The following is a 15704-nucleotide window of genomic DNA, read 5'->3' on the forward strand; positions in this document are numbered from 1 at the left end:
TTAATAAGGCGGTGACTTAGTAGGTAGTCACCTTAGCATGCCTCCCCATGCGTTAGTTAGAAATACGGTGAACGGGCACTTGCGCCGTTTGCTAGTAAATAATGGATGCTCCTGACCACGACATCAACCCCCATTGGGACTTTCTCAGGAAGCCTTCGCCGCAAACCTTCTTAGGCTGCCTATATCATTTACCCTCCATAGCGCAGCACCGCTAGCCAGCTAATAGCAACCGGTCTTCAGGCCAAGATGTCGTGGGGCGCGAACGTCGTCGAGGACGATGACGACATTTACTACAGCGAAGACGAAGGTGAAGACGACATTCTAGAGCCTAAGCTTAAGGACGATTCGGACCCCGATATCGACGCGGATTTGACCCATGCGCATGGGCCGAGTACCTCGGATGAGAAGCGCAGAGCCCAAAACGAGATTTTCAGAGCATTCGCGAGCAAGAAGGCGGAAGATATCACAGAGCAAGACGTCAAGGATGCTATCCAGGACGCAGACGATGAACTCTTGTCAATTCGAGATATCTTAGCCAAGCAGAAAACTAGCGCCCAGATCACGAACCCGAGGGACTACCAAACCGAGCTTTTCCAGAGAGCAAAGGAGGAAAACATCATTGCAGTTCTAGATACAGGCTCCGGGAAGACTCATATCGCAACTTTGCTACTCCGCCACATCCTCGACGACGAGCTAGAACAGAGGGCAAAAGGCGCTCCGCAGAAGATTGCTTTCTTCCTTGTGAGTACTTCCCTCCTCTATCTCACTAAACCTATCTAACCCTCATATAGGTGGATTCTGTCAATCTCGTGTTCCAGCAGGCAAATGTGCTGCGATGTGGTCTCGACCACAATGTAGAAGGTATCTGTGGTGCCATGGGTGCCCACCTTTGGGTGAAGCAGACATGGGAGAAGCTCTTCGCAAATAACATGGTTGTCGTTTGTACGGCAGAGGTGCTTGTCCAATGCATGATGCATTCATTCATCACAGTTCCCCGGGTCAATTTACTCATATTCGATGAGGCTCATCACGCGAAAAACAACCACCCATACGCGAGGCTAATGAAGGATTATTACCTCAGTGAACCTGACGTTGCAAAGCGCCCTCGGATTTTTGGAATGACAGCATCACCTGTCGATGCTAATGTGGATATCAAGCAAGCTGCTCAAAGTTTGGAGGCCCTGCTTCACTGCAAGATCGCAACGGCATCTGACCTTGCACTCTTAGCAAATAACATCAGCCGCCCGACCGAAGAAGTGGCAAAGTACACACGACTAAAATGTTCCTTCGAAACTTCTCTCCATGCCGAACTAAAATCTCGTTATGGTGACATTGCCGCTTTCAAGAAGCTTTTCGAGAACTCCAAGATCATCGGCTCAGAACTTGGTCGTTGGCCAGCTGACATGTACTGGTCTTTTGCTTTCTCGGAGGAAGAAGCAAAGAAGATTGAGATGCGTGAGGAGCGGAAGTTTCATAAGCTCAAGAACGAAGATTCTATATCGAAGCTAGACGAAGAGATTGCAAGAGTACGAGAAGCGGCCGAATTCGTTAGGCATCATGAGTTCGGTAAACCTTCACCAACTGCCCAAGACCTCAGTCCCAAAGTCCTTCTCCTATACGATTGGCTGAATCTCTATTATTCCAGAACAGCAGAGGCTCGCTGCATTGTATTTGTAGAACGACGAAGTACTGCTCGACTGCTCAACTTGATATTCAGCGAAATTGGTGGTTCGAACCTCCACAGCGACATGCTTGTGGGTGTCAACTCAACTTTCGGCGATCTGAACATCTCGCTCCGATCACAGGTCATGACAGTGGCTAGATTCAGGAGAGGTGACCTCAACTGTCTCTTCTCAACATCCGTTGCGGAAGAGGGCCTCGACATCCCGCAATGCAACCTGATCGTGAGGTTCGATCTATACAAGACTATGATTGCTTATGTCCAGTCCCGGGGCAGGGCTAGACACCGGAATTCGAAATACCTACACATGGTTGAGGAGGGCAACTCTAGCCACTATTCGACCGTCCTTCAAACTCGAACTGCAGAGAAAGTTATGCGAGACTTTTGTAATGGCCTGCCAAGTGATCGATGTGTCAATGAGATCAACGATGAGGTGGAACAGTTTCTTGCCAGCGAGAGATCCTTCCGCAACTACACCGTGCCCGAGTCTGGTGCTAGGCTTACGTATAGGACTAGTCTCTCGGTGCTAGCTCACTTCGTAGCATCTCTGCCAGCACCGAATATGGAGGTCTGCCTGCAGCCAACGTACATTGTCGAGCGCGTTGGTGGCAAGTTCATCTGCGAAGTTGTCCTTCCTGAATACTCGCCGATAATCTCCGCGAGAGGTATCGCTTATAGCAAGAAGGCCATCGCTAAATGCTCGGCCGCTTTCGAGATGTGTCTAAAGCTTCGAGGGGAGGCATTACTTGATGAGAATTTATTACCGACCTACACGAAGCAACTGCCAGCCATGAGGAATGCTCTTCTTGCAATCAGCTCTAAGAAGAAAGACCTCTATACGATGCGTGTCAAGCCAAAATTCTGGGGATTGGAATACGGTACTGTTCCGAAATGCCTTTACCTGACTGTTGTCGATGTCAGTGCAGGTCTAGACCGACCTCATCAGCCTCTTGGACTCTTGACTCGAGATTACTTCCCACAAATGCCACCGTTTCCCTTGTATCTCAACGACGGTCGACCGACCCAGGTACTCTCGACTCCAATGGTCACCGCGATCCCGATCTCTATGGAGACTATTGAGCTACTCACGAAACTGACATTGCAAGTCTTTAAGGACGTTTTTGCGAAAGAGTTTGAGAAAGACATTACAAAAATGACGTATTGGGTTGTGCCCATTCGATCCGAGATGACAACCTCTATTAATTGCAATTCTGAAAAGCCTAGGGATCTCATTGACTGGGACCAGATCCATGAGGTAGTCGAGGAAAAAGAGTATAGGTGGACTCCAGAGATGCCGGACGAATTTCTAGCCGACAAGTATATTGTTGACAATTGGGACGGTGGACGACGCTTCTATACTATTAGTGTTGTCCCTGGTGTTAAACCCCATGATCCGGTGCCCAATTTCTCTCCACGGCATAAATTCATGGCGGATATACTCGACTACTCTGTCAGCCTCTGGACCAAGTCTCGAGTTAAGTGTGTCTGGGATGAATCACAGCCTGTCATGGAGGTGGAAAAGATTCCGTTCAGGCGGAATCTCCTGGCTCTAGTGGAGACCGATGAGGACGAGGTGAGGTTGAATCTGAAGGCTTATGTGTGCCCTCAGCCGCTTAGGATATCTGCTGTAAGTTTGCACAAACTCTTTCTCAAATTCTGGTTCTAGATGATAACTTTCCAACAGCTCACCACGCGCTTTGTAGCCATGTGCTATGCCTTCCCAGCAATCATTCACCGTTTCGACGACTTTCTGATTGCTATTGATGCGTGCCACCTCCTCGGCCTCGACATAGGTCCAAGTCTTGCCTTAGAAGCATTGACTAAGGACTCAGAGAATACAGACGAGCATGGTGAAGAGAAGATTAATTTTAAGAGCGGTATGGGTCCGAATTATGAGCGACTCGAATTTATGGGTGATTGCTTCCTTAAGATGGCCACCTCGATTTCTACGTTTGTCCAGCAACCAGATGAGAACGAGTTTGAATTTCACGTGCGCCGTATGGTCATGCTCTGCAACAAAAACCTGTTCAAGGCCGCAGGAAAGTACAAATTATATGAGTACGTTCGCACTATGGCGTTTTCTCGGTACGTATTCAATGCTCGATGATATTTCACATAGCTGACCTAATTCAGTCGGCTGTGGTACCCCGAGGGGCTTAAATTGACGAAAGGAAAGGGCGCGAAGAAGAATGGACCCCGTGTTATCAAACATTCACTGGGAGACAAATCCGTCGCCGACGTTTGCGAAGCCTTCATTGGTGCTGCATTCATGGAGCACAACGAGCTAGGCCGCTTCGATCCTAAGAACTGGGACCAGGCAGTGAAGGCAGTTAAAGTCTTAGTGGACAGCGAAGACCATTTGATGGAAAAGTATTCTGATTACTATGCTGCGTATGAGAAGCCGAAGTACCAGCTCGCTGAGGCTACAGCGTCGCAGATGGATCTGGCGAAGAGGATCGAAGAGAAGCATCCATATCACTTCAGGTACCCTCGTCTTCTTCGCTCTGCCTTCATCCATCCTTCTCAGGCCTTTATGTGGGAGAATATCCCCAACTACCAGCGTCTCGAGTTCTTGGGTGACTCACTCCTGGACATGGTATTCATTCAGTACCTGTTTTATCGCTACACGGACAAGGACCCGCAATGGCTAACGGAGCACAAGATGCCTATGGTCTCAAACAAATTCCTCGGCGCTCTCTGCGTCAGTCTCGGCTTCCACACCCACATCCGCCAGAATAACGCTGTGCTGACAAGCCAAATCCGCGACTACGTCACCGAAGTGCAAGAAGCAGAGCGCGAAGCCAAGGGCTCTCTTGACTACTGGACCACAGTCTCCGAGCCCCCAAAATGTCTTGCCGACGTAGTCGAAGCATACGTGGCCGCTATTTACGTGGACGCTGAGTTTGATTTCACCGTTGTACAACAGTTCTTCGATATGCACATCAAACGCTTCTTCATCAACATGCACCTATACGACGCCTTCGCCAACAGCCATCCTACCACGCGCCTGACCAAGCTTCTCAACACCAACTTCGGCTGTCGCGAATGGCGTATCGCTACCCGCACCTGTGAAGCTACGATTCCGGGAGCGCGGCCAACGGTCATAGCCATGGTGCAGATCCACTGGAAAATTGTGTTTGATGGGTCTGCAGTTAGTGGACGGTATGCGAGGATCAAGGCAAGTAACGCGGCGTTGGAGAAGTTGGAGGGCTTGCCACAGTATAAATTTAAGAAACGTTACGAGTGTGATTGCGAGGATGAGATGATGGATGAAAGTGCGGAGAAAGTGGAGGAGAGGGTCAAGGAAGAGATGGGGTTAGTAGTATAGAGGCGGCGACGTAGAAAGGGGTTGGTTGGGATCTTTAGGTACGATGGAGGGCGAGGATACTTGACAAATCATTCGAGAATGGCGTGGATTGGAGTCTAGGAGGTGGCATGAAGCATCCTATTTAGTATGCGTGGTGGTAGTATCTCGAGCCATGCAGCTCCGTGTAATAACTGCAGATTCTCATCATGCATCGAAGTTCTGGAGGGATTATGTAGTGGCATCTCCATATCTGTGTCATTTCACAACAGTAGTGAAAATTTCAAGAAAAGGTAGACCTAGCGAGACTTGATGCATATTGAACGCATATCTAGGAAGAGAAAATGAAGGAACAAGTCCATGATCGATTCGAAACGAAGTAAAGTATCCACATATGCTCTCAAACATGATCTCCAAAAATCACGCTATTACCATTATAGGAACTAGCTTATCAACAGTACCCTACTGCCCCTAGCCAGCTGCTGGAGAGAAGGAATTTGTTGTAAAGAATTGTTCAAGACAATCCCTCTGCGCGACTAGCACTACTGTAGATAGGGGAAGTCAAGTTAGGGTTGTTTCCGGAAAACAATTAAATTTCTAACTGCGGCCTGAAAATAATCCCACCTAGCACTAACAATAATTACGAAAAGGAAAGGGGCATTAAAGGGGTTTCCGAAAACTGTTCACCTCGACCAACTCCAATTTGCCCATACATCACTTTTACTTTGTCTACCCGCACTCCTCTTCGGATCCCACGACCTCGGCCGTCCAAGATGGAAACCACGATCCGCATCCGCACTATCATGCTTAAAGGGAACCTCAAGCTCAAAAGCCTCTCTAATCTCTCCCGCTTTATAAGACGTCAATCGGACAATATCGCCACCAAAGCCTGGCGGCGAATCGCCAATCTCGCCGTGCGCGCGCCAACATGCGTCAAAGGGGTTTCTACAGGTTCCGAGATCCCGCCACGTTTGAATGGAGAGTTGGATGTGCTCGGAGGGGCTGGAAGAAGAGGAGGTGGAGGTGGGGGTGGATGATGGGGGATGAACGCGGACAAGGTAGTCTGTAGCGCAGGTTGAGCAGAGCTGGATGTTATATTTTGAGTGTTTACAGAGGGCTTGATAGACGCTTGTCATTAAACCCGAATGGCCTGAATTATCGTTTCTGTGGCCGAAAATGATTTGTGGAAGAGCGGCTTGAAGTTTCGGGTAGAAGGATTTGCGCTCTGTAGCGGCAAGGGGCAGGGCGATAGTGAAGGCGGAGTGGAGGAGGAGATGACCTGAGACGATTTTTGCGGAGATGGATAGGTTTGTGGGGACTTTCTCTTTGAAGAGTTTGGAGGTGCGCTGTGCGCTGTATGAGAGATCCGAAATGGGGATGCCGTACTTTAGGCCCCAGAGATGACGGTTCATTGCAAGACGGACGTGGTGGTATGTGAGTACGTAGTCTTTTCCCGCATGTAGGTAGCTGCTGTACTCATTGCAATCCCTCTTGGTTTCTCCATCGCAATTCTTAGGCCCACTAGCTTGATCATGGGCATGGAACTTATCACACCAAGCGCAGTACCAGTTGGACGGAAACGCTCGCTCGAGCACTTCGATATTCTTTCGGTTTTCTAGCTTCGAAGTCCCGAATGAGAGGAATGTGGAGAGATGTTGGGTTCCAACTGCATAATAAATGTAGCGCGTGCTTAGGCAGAACGAAGCCCCGCATGGGGGCGAGAGATAGGAGGCTATTTGTTGGATGATTTCGATAGGGAGTTTGCAGATCGGAGCGCTTTGCCACTGAGGCATATCGGAGGTTGTTGTCAGCGAGTTGCGCAAGACAAGACTGCTATCGAGTGCAGGAGTTTGGGAGGGTGATGTGACACTTGATTCTCTCTCAACGTGAGAGAAGCGGAGAATCGCATTCTTTGGAGCTTTGAATAGCACCATCTTTACGGATTAGACTCTTTCTCTTTTCTGTGCTACACAGACACAGGTGGCTCTATATGACCTCAAAAAGGTCCAGAAGGTAGATAACCAGACAACTCCAAAGCAGTACAACTGTAATTGACATCAGGAATCAAACTCAAAGAAAGTCAATCCAACCTTACTTCCACACGACGGACAGCGTTTTATCTACAAGTTCTTTCAGCTACCGCATGCCCATGCCACACTGCAGATGACATGTGCATGAGGCACACGCGACCAGAACAGGAATCACGATGCGGGCGCTGAGGCTGAGACATTCAGGCACGAGGCTTAGCATTCACCACTACCCTCGCTAAGATTTCCGGATTCGGACTAGTTAGTCCAGCTGGATCTCCAGCACGTTCATTCAGATTGTGCTCTCCGCTTTGGAAAGACTGTGGTAACTTTTTGCTCGTACACCACAGCACCGCCACAACTCTATTACATGGTCTTCGCATACAACTCTTTACCCAATCGGAACAATCTTTCTGGAGCAGTCCACCAACTATGGGCTCTATTCTTATCCATCACCTACCCTCAGCGTGGCATGTCGACCAAGCCATCGTAAGTACCCAACAACATTCTATTGTCCCTCTCGCTCCTACTTTCCCTCCAACATTAGCCTAACGAAGCTCCAAACCAGCTGCATCACCAAGAAGAAGTCGTAGTAATCCGATTCGGCCGTGACCATGATGCGAATTGCATGCTCATGGATGAGATGCTAGCGAAGGTCGCGCCTCGCGTTGAATCTTTCGCTGCGATTTACGTTGTAGACATTGATAGTATGTATTCATCATCTCTTCCCGTCTTTTCCCATACCACCCCACCGCATCCCATAAACTGGACAGTACTTACCATAGTTATAGAGGTCCGAGAATTCAACGGAATGTATGAGCTCTGGGATCCATGTACCGTGATGTTCTTCTGGAGGAATAAGCTTATGTTGTGTGATTTCGGCACTGGTAAATTCAACCCCTGTTGGACACAACTTTTTCACACAAACGCTCCTTCCCCCTCCCAAATCCAACATTGAAATCCCAAATCTCCAAGCCTCACACACTCTCATTCAAACTTACCATACTCCAGGAAACAACAACAAACTCAATTTCCACGTCGGCGATAAACAAGAGCTGATTGACATCATCGAGACCGTGTACCGAGGTGCGAAAAAGGGACATGGACTTGTTGTTAGTCCCAAGGATTATTCTTCCAAGTATAATTACTGAGCACTCTCCTACAAGCTTTGGCTTCGTGACTTGGATAGATGCATATGCAGGCGTTTGGGTATGGTACGGAAATTCTAGAGTGAAAGGGCGGAGAGGCACACTGGGAGGGACAAATGCATCGACAAAAAGGGAGGCGGTGAAGCTGGTAGGGATAGTTAGGTTGATGGATGGTTTGTGGTAGGAAGGGGGAACATACCAGCTAGACACCTTAAACAGAATAGTAAACCTCCCTCTCTGGGTCTTTTGGGGAACTTGTTGAGCCAATCCACGCGACAACCATCTATAAACTAGAGCCTGCAATCTATTAACTAGTATACGAGTCCGTCGCACTAGGATTAGCATATCCGCACATAAGGGAGCATTGATATCTAAATGCTTATCTATCCCGTGGTATTCGCAAATCCGCCTACAACATAGCAACGCCAGAAATGCTGCAATCCTGTAATCCGAATGACGCCACGGCACACAGGGTAAAGACATACCCAGTTCCTCAGACACCAAAAACCATAGTGCCATGAAGCCCTGCACGCACAGCCGTAACTACTTCGAACCGAAGAAGTGATGCTTTTTCTTTTTCTTCTCTCCATCTTTCTTTCCGCCATCTTTGCCAGCCGCGAGATGACTACCTTGTCCGCCCTGCGAGCCCCCTTGTGTCCGACCGGAGTTCAGCGTCGCTGCTGCTAGACCCGCTGATGGTGGGTTGGGTCTACCGCTAGGTCTTGCTGGTAATCCGCCCGGAATCTGCGGCATTGGCTTAGCACCTGCTGGCGGTGCTGCTGGCTTCGGTGGCTCCGGCTGCTCGAAGAGGTGTGCTGGCGCCTTTGGCTTAGGGCCGTCCTGTGGGATACCTAATCGGCGACGGTCCTGACTGAGATCGCCTAGCTGTCTCAGGTAAAGCCCTGGGGTTATCATGTGGGAGCTGACGAGGAAGATATCCCTCGATGTCTTGTGTGAGATTTCGTAGCAGGCGCGAGATTCGGAGTACGTTGCTCCACCAGCCATGAATATAATAACACGTTGTCGTGGTTCTACGCTCGAGAGACGTGATTTTGCCCAGGTAGGTTTTGCGGAGCGGAGAGAGACGGCGGACATAGCTTCTTGTAACCCAGGCTCAGCAGCATCGGTGTGTGGTTTTGTATATGGGAAAATGTCCTGAGGGAGTGTGCCACGTACATGCTCTTCGAGGACGTCATGCACGGCTGTTGTAAATCTTGACAATGCGTACTCTTCTGCATTTGGCGGCGGTGTGGTTTTCCGTGGGAAGAGGGGTGGAGGAGGCTCTCGTTTGTCTTTCAAGGGCTTGGCTACACGAGCGCCAAGGAGGTCTAAATTGTTGATGACCTCGCCGTCTTGTGGAGGAAGTTGAGCATGAGCAAGAAGTTTGGTGAGGTCCGCCGGGAAGAGGCCATCTTTGTAAAGGAGGTAGAGTGCTATTAGGCGAAGGCGATCCGAAGGCGTGACGCTCTGCTCATCAAGAGTTCGCACTACTTGGTCTGCCAGATTCTTGGGTTTACGATAGTCTTCATCCAGGCCGGTGGCAAGACACTAAAGCAGACGGTGAGTGTTTTGTTAGATGAAAAGGAAGTGGTAGTTACCTGTTCCACAGATGCGAGATCTGGGAGCTTGTTGTGCTGGAAAATGTTCATACATTCTTGTGCCATGGTAAGATGTAGCGAATAAGCTTCCTTCATCTCCTGGAATTGAGGAAGACCAGCGATCATATCCTTGATCGCATTCAGACCATTGACGCCAGTTGCATTCTGACTATCTTGCTTGGTAAAATGTGGGTTTTCGGCAATGAATTTTTGAAAATCACCCATCAGTTTGTCGATAGTGTCCTTCATATGGCGGTGGCGGTTTTCAACCCATATCTTGTCTTTTTCACTAATCTCCATGTCTTTCTCCTCAGCGTTTGGCTCTTCCTCGTTCACAACAGTCCTGTACGTTACTTTGTCTCCATCTTGTATCTTTAACAGGTCATGCGCCATGGCTTGATAAGTAAACTCATGGATCAAGGGGGCAGACAGGTCCATAGCGCGGTCAGTAATGTAGAGTGCTCCCCTAGGCCGATTGGTCTGCGGGGGAAAGTCGGGGTTGAACTGAGCATACATGTCCAATTTTTCTTGGACGAAACGCGCAAGATGGGAGCAAAGGACGCTGGCTTCGTGGGTGGGATTTCGCGGTCGGTAATAACGGATTGTCGGGTATTCGCCCAAGGCCACGCAAACACCCGTTAGCTAACCGGAACATGGTCAGTTAAATCGTATATCAAATCCAGAGATTTGCCTAACCTTTTCTGCAATGTCTTCCATATGCTGTCGGACTAGATTGTTGCAAGCGGGGTGGTAGAGCACCGGAAAGCTCCACGGGTCCTTGAACGTTACTAGGTGGGATTCGCGAGGATGGAAGTCGAGATGCATGACTTTGAAGTTGCGTATCTGCTGCTGAGCCATCTGAGATCGATCCAACCGCTCTCGGAGAGCTGGCGCTGGCACTGTTCAGGGAGTCAACCGCTGCTAACCGGTGGCAGGTGGGGCAGACGCTTACACGAAGTCCATATTAAAAAGGCGCCCCTATATCTCCGGCGCTCAAAGTCGGCCATGATGCAGTCGACAATGTGCGGTTCTGGGGTGAGGAAGTATATGGCGTCCATGTCCTTGTTCATCGGCCGGCGCTCCTCGATGCGCTCGATGTTGGTGATGTTCTCGTTGAGTATGTCATCCTCCTTAACGACATTGTCGATGAGCTTGCGGCTCTTCTCGTCCACGACGAGGACTTTCCACTGGGGCGACCATTAGGACAGCTTGAGGGAGCGGGGTGCAAGGGGGGCATACGTCTCCGCGAGTGGTGCTCTTTATAGTGTTGAGGATGACTATTGACCGAGTCAGCGTGATCCAACGCGGCAAAGGGAGCAGGGCATTGAGCACGGAGGAGGCATACTGTCGCGCTGCACGTCGATGATTGAGACGCCCATGATGGGGACTTGTCGCAGCCTGGACGGCCGAGCACACAGCGCGCGCAGGCGGATCTCTGCGAGGGTCGGGGTGCGCGAGCTTTCACTCAGAGGCAGAGTGTGTGATGGGTGAGTAAAAGGGACTGCAGCAGAAAGAGGTTGGCCGGGCGACTCGAGGAGGCAGGTGTTGAAGTTGAAGCATGTAGGTGTTCCAGCAGGAGTAGCAGCTGTGGGGCTTCGGTGGTTTGGGCTCCGCGCCGCCATCCCTGTCACCGTCATCGAAACATTTTGGGCTCGACCAGCCGCAGATAGTACACCCCCTCAATGCCTCTCGCTGTCTAGCATTGCCTCTGCTAGGAATGCCTGTGCTATCGACGGGCAGCTCCTCGCTGTGCCTGTTCTGCACCGTCGCCACACACATATCGTCGCGGCGTCTCCTCCCTCTTGTTCACACAGCTCGCCGCACAACTACAAGCCGCCCCTTCAGGAAGGTTGGCCTCAATCCCATAAGAGACTCCCAAAGGGTCTTGCGATCGCTCAATGACCCAGAGAAAATCAAATCTGTGATACTCGCCCGCCTGGACCTGTTACGGCGACAACTCGAGGACAAACAGAACTTGGAAGATCTGCGGCTCTCCCGAGCTGAATTCAGCAGCCAATGGTCGATTTTTAAAAGATACATTAACCTATGGATCAAGAGGGGGTCTAGCGAGGCTACCAAGCTGGCTCAAGATGCCGCACGCGGAAGGAGCAACTTAGACCAGCGCCTGAAATATCTCTTCTATGCGCAGACTGTCGGGAGTCATTTCACTCAGGCCGAATTGGAAAACCAGAAAGAGTTGGCCGATCTCCGATACCCCGGGGAGTGGTATCCTGCAACAAGAGAATACCCTCGCACTGTGCACCTCCATGTAGGACCTACAAACTCTGGGAAGACCTACCATGCCCTCAAGCGCCTTGAGCAGGCAGAGACCGGTATCTACTTGGGTCCACTACGTCTCCTGGCCCATGAGGTTTACACGCGGCTGAATGCTAAGGGGAAGCCATGTGCTTTGGTCACTGGTGAAGAACAGCGGATGCCCGAAGCGAACCCCACCATGTGGAGTTGCACGGTGGAAATGGCTCCGCTCAATCAGGCACTAGATGTAGCTGTCATCGATGAGATACAGATGATCAATCACGAGGAGCGCGGTTGGGCGTGGACACAAGCTTTCTTAGGCGTTCAAGCTCGTGAAGTTCATCTCTGTGGCGAAGCACGAGCTGTTCCGCTCATTCGTGAACTCTGCGCCCTGATCGGTGACAAGGTCCAGGTGCATAGATACGAACGGTTGAGTCCGCTGAAAGTGGCAGACAGGAGTCTATACGGAAAGCTTTATTTACTTGAAAAGGGGGATTGCGTTGTTGCCTTCTCGATACTGGCGATCCACGCGCTTCGCAGGGAAATAGAAATGAAGACCGGGAGGAAGTGCGCCATTGTTTACGGCAGCCTGCCACCAGAGACGAGAGCACAGCAAGCCCGGCTCTTCAACGATCCAAACAATGAATACGACTTTCTTGTAGCGAGTGACGCAGTAGGGATGGGATTAAACTTGTAAATGTCTGAGAGCCCGGGGGTCTGAGAGATTGGCTAACGATGCACAGGAGTATCAAACGAGTCATCTTCGAAGCGACGTCAAAAAACAACGGCACTGTGTATGCACCCTTGAAGGTATCTGAAATCAAGCAGATTGCAGGCAGAGCCGGCCGCTACCGGACTGCTGAGCAGGATATCGGCGAGGATACACAGCAGAACGACGACACAGCGCCTGTTGGTGATTCGACTGTAGGTCTTGACGATAAGAAACCGGATACTGGGGTGCAGCACTCAAAACAGCAGAATCCTTCTGTTGGATACGTTACAACCCTCGACCAGATGGATTTCAACTACCTTAGGATGTGCATGGAGCGCGAGCCTGAACCCATCAAGACCGCAGGGCTTTTTCCGCCGTCACTCATTGTTGAGCGATTCGCAAATTACTTCCCTCCGGGCACGCCATTTAGTTATATACTACTACGTTTGCACGAGATAACCAACATTGACAAGCGATTCCATCTTTGCGCGCTGAAAGATCAACTGAAAATAGCTGATACGATTCAGCCTGTCAAAAATCTGAGCATCCAAGAGCGGCTCATGATATGTTCAGCTCCGATCAATTGTAAGGATGAAGAAGAGAAGGACTTTCTCCGCGCTTTAGCCTCATGCATCGCGGAGAATCAGTCTGGAGATCTGCTCGGCCTCCCGCATCTCCCTCTTGAACTCCTCGACGATCCTCCTTCTGGTAGTCGGGAGTACCTCCAAAGTCTAGAGTCACTTCACAAATTGCTCGTTTTGTACTTGTGGTTAAGTTATAGATTCGAGAACGTGTTTACCACCAGAGCACTTGCCAACCACGTTAAGAAAATGGTCGAGGATAAGATAGAGCACGTTCTAAGTCAGTTTTCGTTCACCCAAGAAGCTAGGGAAGCTATGAGGAGGAAACGGCAGGAAGCATTACTGCAGCATCTAGAGGAGTCAGAGGAAGGGGCTGCAGAGACACTGGCTAGGAAAAAAGCCAGAGGACAAGACCTAGGTGCATCTGGAGCATCTGTTTCGAAGCGTAATGATATGGTTGACATACCACCACCAATGGAAGATATCATCCACGACAAGGACCTCGGAAGTCGCGAGGATGTCTCTGTGGATGACGTCGATGAATATCCCACCCCAGAGCTAGAAGCCCTCGAGCCTTCGATGGCAGAACTGCATCATCAGCACCGCCGTCACCATCCACTCACTCCCATTCACTCCAGTGAGGGAGATAGTGAGAGCGTCCCTGAGCTGGATGAGGTTCACAAGAGCCACCAGGAAAGGTCCCCAAAACTATCAGAGCAGACCGAGGACGTGAAAGGAGGGAGAATGCCAACGAGTGTCAGCCTCAATGCAAGCCATACGGATACCACGCAACCAAGGATATGATGAAGGATGAACGATCATGTAATTACTAGGTTCCCTGTACCGCATAACGTTTGTCCTCCTGGACAAATGGCGTGTAACATACTGGAAGATTGGCATAGGGTGTATATCCTGCATCACTGTTAATATACCTTGGATACCTGATCTCGGTCTAGCTTAGCAAGCATGAGAAGGAGTCCTGCATAGAGACATGATTTCGTATCATGGCCTGTATTATTACGTAGAAATAAATAGAATTCTCTTTCCGGTCACTCCGTGGCGAACCCTTGTCAACATCCTCATAACAACCCTGGAATTCTGTTTACGGTTTCCTCAATCACCCCCAAATCCATCTTCCTCAAGACGACCCACCAACATACTCCGCTCCGCCATTCGCGGCAACAACACTCCCCGTCACCCACCGACTCTTCTCACTACACAACCACCCTACCACATCCGCCACGTCTTCCGGAAACCCCATTCTCCCACCCTCTACCACCTTCACTTTCGGCACCCGTTGCCCTTTCAACGCTTCAACCGCCGCAGCCGGAAACACCCTGAGCCCAGGCGTATCCGTCAGTCCCACACTCACGGCATTCACTGTCGCGCCCGGGCACGATAACGGCAACTCGACCGCCCATGCCCGTGCAAGCGCCTCTAACCCCGCTTTCGTGGCGTTGAAGATAGAGGAGCCGGGCGAAGGGTCGCGAACGCGATCGGAGGAGATTACGACGACGCGGGCGCTGGGGTTGAAGAGTTGGTCGCGAACAAGAGTCTCCATTAGTAGGATTGGCCAGTGCAGGTTTCCGGTTAGGGAGTTGCTGATGTCGGATGAAGTTGCAGTGCCAAGTCTAGGGCGCGCGTTATAGGCTGCGTTGAGGACGAGGATGTCGAGTTTTTGGGGGTATTCGTGGGATAGAGCCTTGATTACGGAGGAGATGGAGTCGAGGGAAGTGATGTCTGCCACAACGCCATGGAGTACAGGGGTAGACGATGTGGAGTATAGTGAGTTGACGGTGTGAAAGAGATTGTCGAAGTTGTGGGCGGAGGTGGAGGAGGAGTATGTGCCTAGGATAGAGGCACCGCGTGTGGAGAGGTCAAGCGCAATGGCCCGGCCGATACCTTTCGTTGCGCCCCTGCAGATAGTTAGAGTGAATTTGCTAAAGGATGAGAAGAAACGAGAAATTAAACATTGAATATCAACGCCTAATATTAGATACTAATATAAAGATTTACCTTGGTATAACTATTGCTAGAGTAAGGGAGAGGCCTGCAAGATACAAGTTTCAGCTTTTGATCAGGCTCTGGTATGTTTCGTCTATGTGCTAACACGTAGAAAACTTGCACGCAATATTTGCAGACCGTACAAAAAGACGAGAACATTCTTACGTTACAAGGGCTACTTTTCCCTTCAAGTCTTGCTGCTGGAGTTTTGGGGGAGCGGGGTGGTATTCTGCAGAGCCCATTATAAATCCAGGTAAAAATGGTTAACTTAAGGGATAGCAGTGAGCGAATTCTCATCCTCTTAAATGCGTAATCTCGGTGTCACAAGGACTGAAGGTCAAGTTAAAGCTGAATATTAGTTGTGGTCTGTGGCGTCGAATGTGGCGTACGCTC

At 50.2% G+C, this 15704-nt stretch overlaps 6 protein-coding genes across 6 annotated transcripts; 3 read left to right on the forward strand and 3 right to left on the reverse strand.

The window, feature by feature from the left end:
* Positions 1–30: 30 nt before the first annotated feature.
* On the forward strand, positions 31–5149 carry BDR25DRAFT_386842 (dicer-like protein-like protein 1). The gene is made up of 4 exons (XM_033698027.1): positions 31–741; positions 792–3308; positions 3366–3766; positions 3815–5149. Exons 1-4 carry the CDS (start codon positions 247–249, stop codon positions 5007–5009), a joined length of 4608 nt encoding a protein of 1535 aa, XP_033550757.1. The 5' UTR covers positions 31–246; the 3' UTR covers positions 5010–5149.
* A 425-nt stretch (positions 5150–5574) lies between these two features.
* On the reverse strand, positions 5575–6919 carry BDR25DRAFT_332663 (uncharacterized protein; the record flags this gene model as incomplete). Its single annotated transcript, XM_033692769.1, has 2 exons — positions 5575–5609; positions 5785–6919. 2 exons carry the CDS (start codon positions 6917–6919, stop codon positions 5575–5577), a joined length of 1170 nt encoding a protein of 389 aa, XP_033550758.1.
* A 525-nt stretch (positions 6920–7444) lies between these two features.
* BDR25DRAFT_217390 (4A/4B type thioredoxin-like protein) lies at positions 7445–8163 on the forward strand (the record flags this gene model as incomplete). Its single annotated transcript, XM_033684905.1, has 4 exons — positions 7445–7501; positions 7581–7719; positions 7804–7899; positions 8024–8163. 4 exons carry the CDS (start codon positions 7445–7447, stop codon positions 8161–8163), a joined length of 432 nt encoding a protein of 143 aa, XP_033550759.1.
* A 217-nt stretch (positions 8164–8380) lies between these two features.
* BDR25DRAFT_126087 (Sec1-like protein) lies at positions 8381–11309 on the reverse strand. Its single transcript, XM_033683772.1, has 6 exons — positions 11104–11309; positions 10998–11035; positions 10711–10945; positions 10455–10657; positions 9759–10400; positions 8381–9708 (listed from the first exon to the last, which is right to left on the reverse strand). The coding sequence occupies exons 1-6, from the start codon at positions 11135–11137 to the stop codon at positions 8704–8706; spliced, it is 2157 nt and encodes a 718-aa protein (XP_033550760.1). The 5' UTR covers positions 11138–11309; the 3' UTR covers positions 8381–8703.
* A 134-nt stretch (positions 11310–11443) lies between these two features.
* On the forward strand, positions 11444–14326 carry BDR25DRAFT_256939 (P-loop containing nucleoside triphosphate hydrolase protein). Its single transcript, XM_033686446.1, has 2 exons — positions 11444–12707; positions 12758–14326. The coding sequence occupies exons 1-2, from the start codon at positions 11476–11478 to the stop codon at positions 14109–14111; spliced, it is 2586 nt and encodes an 861-aa protein (XP_033550761.1). The 5' UTR covers positions 11444–11475; the 3' UTR covers positions 14112–14326.
* A 2-nt stretch (positions 14327–14328) lies between these two features.
* BDR25DRAFT_332667 (NAD(P)-binding protein) lies at positions 14329–15641 on the reverse strand. Its single transcript, XM_033692770.1, has 2 exons — positions 15477–15641; positions 14329–15223 (listed from the first exon to the last, which is right to left on the reverse strand). The coding sequence occupies exons 1-2, from the start codon at positions 15551–15553 to the stop codon at positions 14446–14448; spliced, it is 855 nt and encodes a 284-aa protein (XP_033550762.1). The 5' UTR covers positions 15554–15641; the 3' UTR covers positions 14329–14445.
* Positions 15642–15704: the final 63 nt, after the last annotated feature.

This window comes from Lindgomyces ingoldianus, assembly GCF_010093535.1.
Source record: "Lindgomyces ingoldianus strain ATCC 200398 unplaced genomic scaffold BDR25scaffold_8, whole genome shotgun sequence".
Classification (NCBI taxonomy): domain Eukaryota; kingdom Fungi; phylum Ascomycota; class Dothideomycetes; order Pleosporales; family Lindgomycetaceae; genus Lindgomyces; species Lindgomyces ingoldianus.

Excerpts from the sequence above, each read along its gene's own strand:
- BDR25DRAFT_386842 (XM_033698027.1), top strand. The coding sequence starts at position 247 with ATGTCGTGGGGCGCGAACGTCGTCGAGGACGATGACGACATTTACTAC. Across the intron at positions 742-791 it reads AGAAGATTGCTTTCTTCCTT|GTGGATTCTGTCAATCTCGT; the intron begins GTGAGTACTTCC and ends ACCCTCATATAG. Across the intron at positions 3,309-3,365 it reads AGCCGCTTAGGATATCTGCT|CTCACCACGCGCTTTGTAGC; the intron begins GTAAGTTTGCAC and ends ACTTTCCAACAG.
- BDR25DRAFT_126087 (XM_033683772.1), bottom strand. The coding sequence starts at position 11,137 with ATGGGCGTCTCAATCATCGACGTGCAGCGCGACA. Across the intron at positions 11,036-11,103 it reads CATCGACGTGCAGCGCGACA|TCATCCTCAACACTATAAAG; the intron begins GTATGCCTCCTC and ends CTCGGTCAATAG. Across the intron at positions 9,709-9,758 it reads ATCTCGCATCTGTGGAACAG|TGTCTTGCCACCGGCCTGGA; the intron begins GTAACTACCACT and ends CGTCTGCTTTAG.
- BDR25DRAFT_256939 (XM_033686446.1), top strand. The coding sequence starts at position 11,476 with ATGCCTGTGCTATCGACGGGCAGCTCCTCGCTGTGCCTGTTCTGCACC. Across the intron at positions 12,708-12,757 it reads GTAGGGATGGGATTAAACTT|GAGTATCAAACGAGTCATCT; the intron begins GTAAATGTCTGA and ends AACGATGCACAG.
- BDR25DRAFT_332667 (XM_033692770.1), bottom strand. The coding sequence starts at position 15,553 with ATGGGCTCTGCAGAATACCACCCCGCTCCCCCAAAACTCCAGCAGCAA. Across the intron at positions 15,224-15,476 it reads GGAAAAGTAGCCCTTGTAAC|GGGCGCAACGAAAGGTATCG; the intron begins GTAAGAATGTTC and ends AACTATCTGCAG.